This window comes from Gobius niger (assembly GCF_951799975.1).
Source record: "Gobius niger genome assembly, chromosome: 2".
Classification (NCBI taxonomy): domain Eukaryota; kingdom Metazoa; phylum Chordata; class Actinopteri; order Gobiiformes; family Gobiidae; genus Gobius; species Gobius niger.
This window is the reverse complement of record NC_136853.1, coordinates 24,235,514-24,238,670: the sequence shown is the minus strand read 5'-3', so window position 1 is coordinate 24,238,670 and position 3,157 is coordinate 24,235,514. Positions and strand designations below refer to the sequence as shown.

At 48.3% G+C, this 3,157-nt stretch overlaps 1 protein-coding gene across 2 annotated transcripts; it reads left to right on the top strand.

Annotated features, from left to right (window-relative positions):
- The first annotated feature begins 229 nt into the window (after positions 1-229).
- On the top strand, positions 230-3,055 carry LOC306959217 (zinc finger protein 703-like). Of its 2 annotated transcripts, none has more exons than XM_079551263.1 (2): positions 230-811; positions 1,079-3,055. In XM_079551263.1, exons 1-2 carry the CDS (start codon positions 581-583, stop codon positions 2,579-2,581), a joined length of 1,734 nt encoding a protein of 577 aa, XP_079407389.1. In that variant the 5' UTR covers positions 230-580; the 3' UTR covers positions 2,582-3,055. The 2 variants fall into 2 exon arrangements, with proteins under 2 accessions (XP_079407389.1, XP_079407388.1); XM_079551262.1 differs by having other exon boundaries at positions 230-823.
- Positions 3,056-3,157: the final 102 nt, after the last annotated feature.

The following is a 3,157-nucleotide window of genomic DNA, read 5'->3' as shown; positions in this document are numbered from 1 at the left end:
TTTACTGTGCGGATGCCAAATTACTCCTGGTATTATACATAATTTAAGTCATACATATACTATTGCTAGGCTACTTCAAACACATTGGAATGTTTTCACTACTTGACCTCATCAAAATGAGCACGCCCCTTGGATGTAGCCCCGCCCACATCATTGGTGACGCAGCCACGCAGCGCGCGGCGGCTGCACCGCTTTGAAGCTGCTCTGTTGTGATCAGTGAGCCGCAGACTCCGGAGAGAGCAGAGCCAGGGGGATTTGCTGAGAGCGCGTGGACTATAAAGTGCAATTTGTCTTTTTTTTTTCTTTTCTTCTTCTTCCTTTGATCAGCATCACAGATGAGCAGTCAAGTCCTCACACCGTGGAACTATTTGGGATGTTTGCTCCAACAGGGATTAAAAATGCTTTAACCAAATAGATTCGGACTAAAAGAGCTCAGTCTCACAGGACACGCAAGGACGCCGACTTTTGTTGTATTAATTCCACAGGGATATTAAAAGCCTGTCCGGTGAAATGCAGAAGGTGTATTTTCTTTAGACTCATCTGAACAGTCGCATGTCACACAGAGCGCGGACTTACTCAAATGAAAGATTTCCTTCCCGTGACAGTTACGGATCGGATATATGAGCGCAGCCACAGTCCCGAGAGCCCTGTTGGAAAAAACTCTCGTCCGAGAGGTGTAGCTTTTTTGTTGTCCCCCTCGGATCCAGCTCGTCAAGCGAAACGTGTTCCTCTTCGAGTTCTCAAAATGTTGACGGCGCACACTGGACACTTGCTACACCCGGAGTATTTACAACCTCTGACGTCTGCGCCCGTAAGCATCGAGGTATTTTTCGGTTTTATAATTTAAGGCTAGACGGTTTTACCTGATAATACCTGGGATGTTGTAGCATGATTGGTAACTAGTAGTTAGTTAGTTAGTTTATAAAAGACATAAACCTGATGCGTTATAAATAACCTAAATACAAAGTCTGTCACATAGCGCATATTAAGTGAAATACTTGTAAGATTTGTTTGTAATGTATTTATTTGTTGTATAAATTTGCATATATCACTTAAACTGACTGTATATGTTTTGTAGCTGGACGCAAAGAAGAGTCCATTAGCGCTTCTGGCACAGACCTGTTCTCAGATCGGAAAATCAGATGCTCCATCATCTAAGTTAGGCTCCTCCTGTGGCCAGGGGGACAAGGAGTCCGCCAGCCGCTCATCCATCTCCAACCTGAAGTTGAGTGAGTCCCGGCCCTCGCTGGAGGACAAGTCCAGCTTCAAGCCCTACAACAAAGGCAGTGGGGACTGCCGCAGGGACAACAGCAGTGTATCTAATGGCAGCTCAGACAAAGTGGGTTTCCGAGTCCCTAGCACGAATTCAAGTGCTAACGTTAACTCGTCCAGCAGCCAGCCATCACATCCTTCTCACCCTCAGTCCCCCAGCTCCAGGGTGAGCAGCAGCACACCTCCAGGACACATTCACAAAAGCAGTCAGTCTCCCAGTGCACAGCAGCCTCCTCTGCACCCCCACAGCCAGAGCGGAGACTGTGCACCTGAGCAGGGCAGCCCAACCAGCACGAGCAGCAGTAGTCTCTCTAAAAAACAGAGTGAAGGAGGTAAAACCAGTGCGGATATTCCACACCTTGCAAACTCCAGTCAAGTCCGTGCCATTGCCAACAGCAGCAACAGCAGCACTGAGGGCTCCTCCAACCCAGAGGGAGTTAAAGTAGAGGCTTCTCAGTCAACACTCGGGCCTGGACATACCAGACCCAATTCTCCGTACAAGAGCAGCCAGCCCGTCTTTCCTCTGCCTGGCTCCAACATGGGGTACCATGGATCTGTTGTGGGGGCCTATGCGGGCTATTCAAGCCAGTTTGTTACTGGTCTGGACCCCAAATCCAACCTCAGCATGGTTGTCCCAGGCAAACACCTCAACTCTAGCCCTCTCACTGGAGCCTCCCCTCCCTCCTTCATGCAAGGCTTATGCAGGGACCCTTACTGCCTCAGCTATCCGGGAATGTCTCATCTTGGTGGGAGCAACTGCAACTCCTGCATCCACGACCCATCATCAACTTTAAAGTCCAGTTTTCCACTGGTGTACCCCTCGCACCCACTGCACTCCCTCCACCCGAGCTCTCTGTCGACCACATCCTCCCTGTCACACCCCCTGTACTCCTACAGCTTTATGCTCCCCAACGACCCCCTGCCTCATGCGTGTAACTGGGTTTCTGCTAGTGGACCGTGTGACAAACGCTTTGCCTCGTCAGATGAACTCTTGTCTCATTTACGCACACACACGGCTCTTCCTGTGGGGGTGGACAGTAAACTCCTCTCTGTTTCCTCCTCCGGACCGGCCCCCTGTCACCTACACCTCCCGCACCAGAGCAGCCCGGGCTCCATGGCCAGCTCACTGTCCCTGAGGGCACCACCAAGCCTAGGTCTGTCCCGGTACCACCCCTACAGTAAAGTCCATTTGCCCCCTGGACCTCCAACTCTCTCTCTCCACTCACTGCCCACCACGGGGCCGTACTACCCACCCTATGCTCTTTATGGACAGAGACTTGGATCGACTTCAGCCCTGGGATACCAGTGATGCCCAGTCCTGAAGATATACTTAAGCAGCTGAGAGAAAACTGATCAACCCCCTTTTCTTTGTGAAGGCGATAAACAACAGTGGACACATAGTTCCAGCATGTCAGCACATTTGGTCAATGTGACTGCTTCTTCTTGGGCAATTTGATGGTATTATACTGGTTCAAACAAGTGAACAGTTGATTTATTCCTGTAAAAAAAAATGCAGTGACGGAGGATTGGTTATGTGCTATCAGTCCACTTCTTCTGTGAGACATGCATGTACAGCTACAGCACCAATAGCCATGCTAATACAACAGCTCAGTTTCAAGTTTATTTCTACAGAAAAAAACGATGTTTGACCATACGGCACTCATGTTTACTTTGTGCAGATGTTACAAATCTGTGGAAAGCCAGTTACTGTGTTTCCTAATGTTTATTTAATCACTTCTTTATCAGCGCCCTAATTTTAGTATTTTACAAGAAGACACTACAACTGAGATGTGATATGATTTTTTTGTTTTTTTTGTACATTTTAATTTGGACAGAAAGGAAGGGGGGGGGGCTTATTTTGTTTAATAAATTTCTTTGAATTTTC

Coding starts and splice junctions, on each gene's coding strand:
- LOC306959217 (XM_079551262.1), top strand. CDS start 581: ATGAAAGATTTCCTTCCCGTGACAGTTACGGATCGGATATATGAGCGC. Junction 824..1,078: donor CTGCGCCCGTAAGCATCGAG/GTATTTTTCGGT, acceptor TATGTTTTGTAG/CTGGACGCAAAGAAGAGTCC.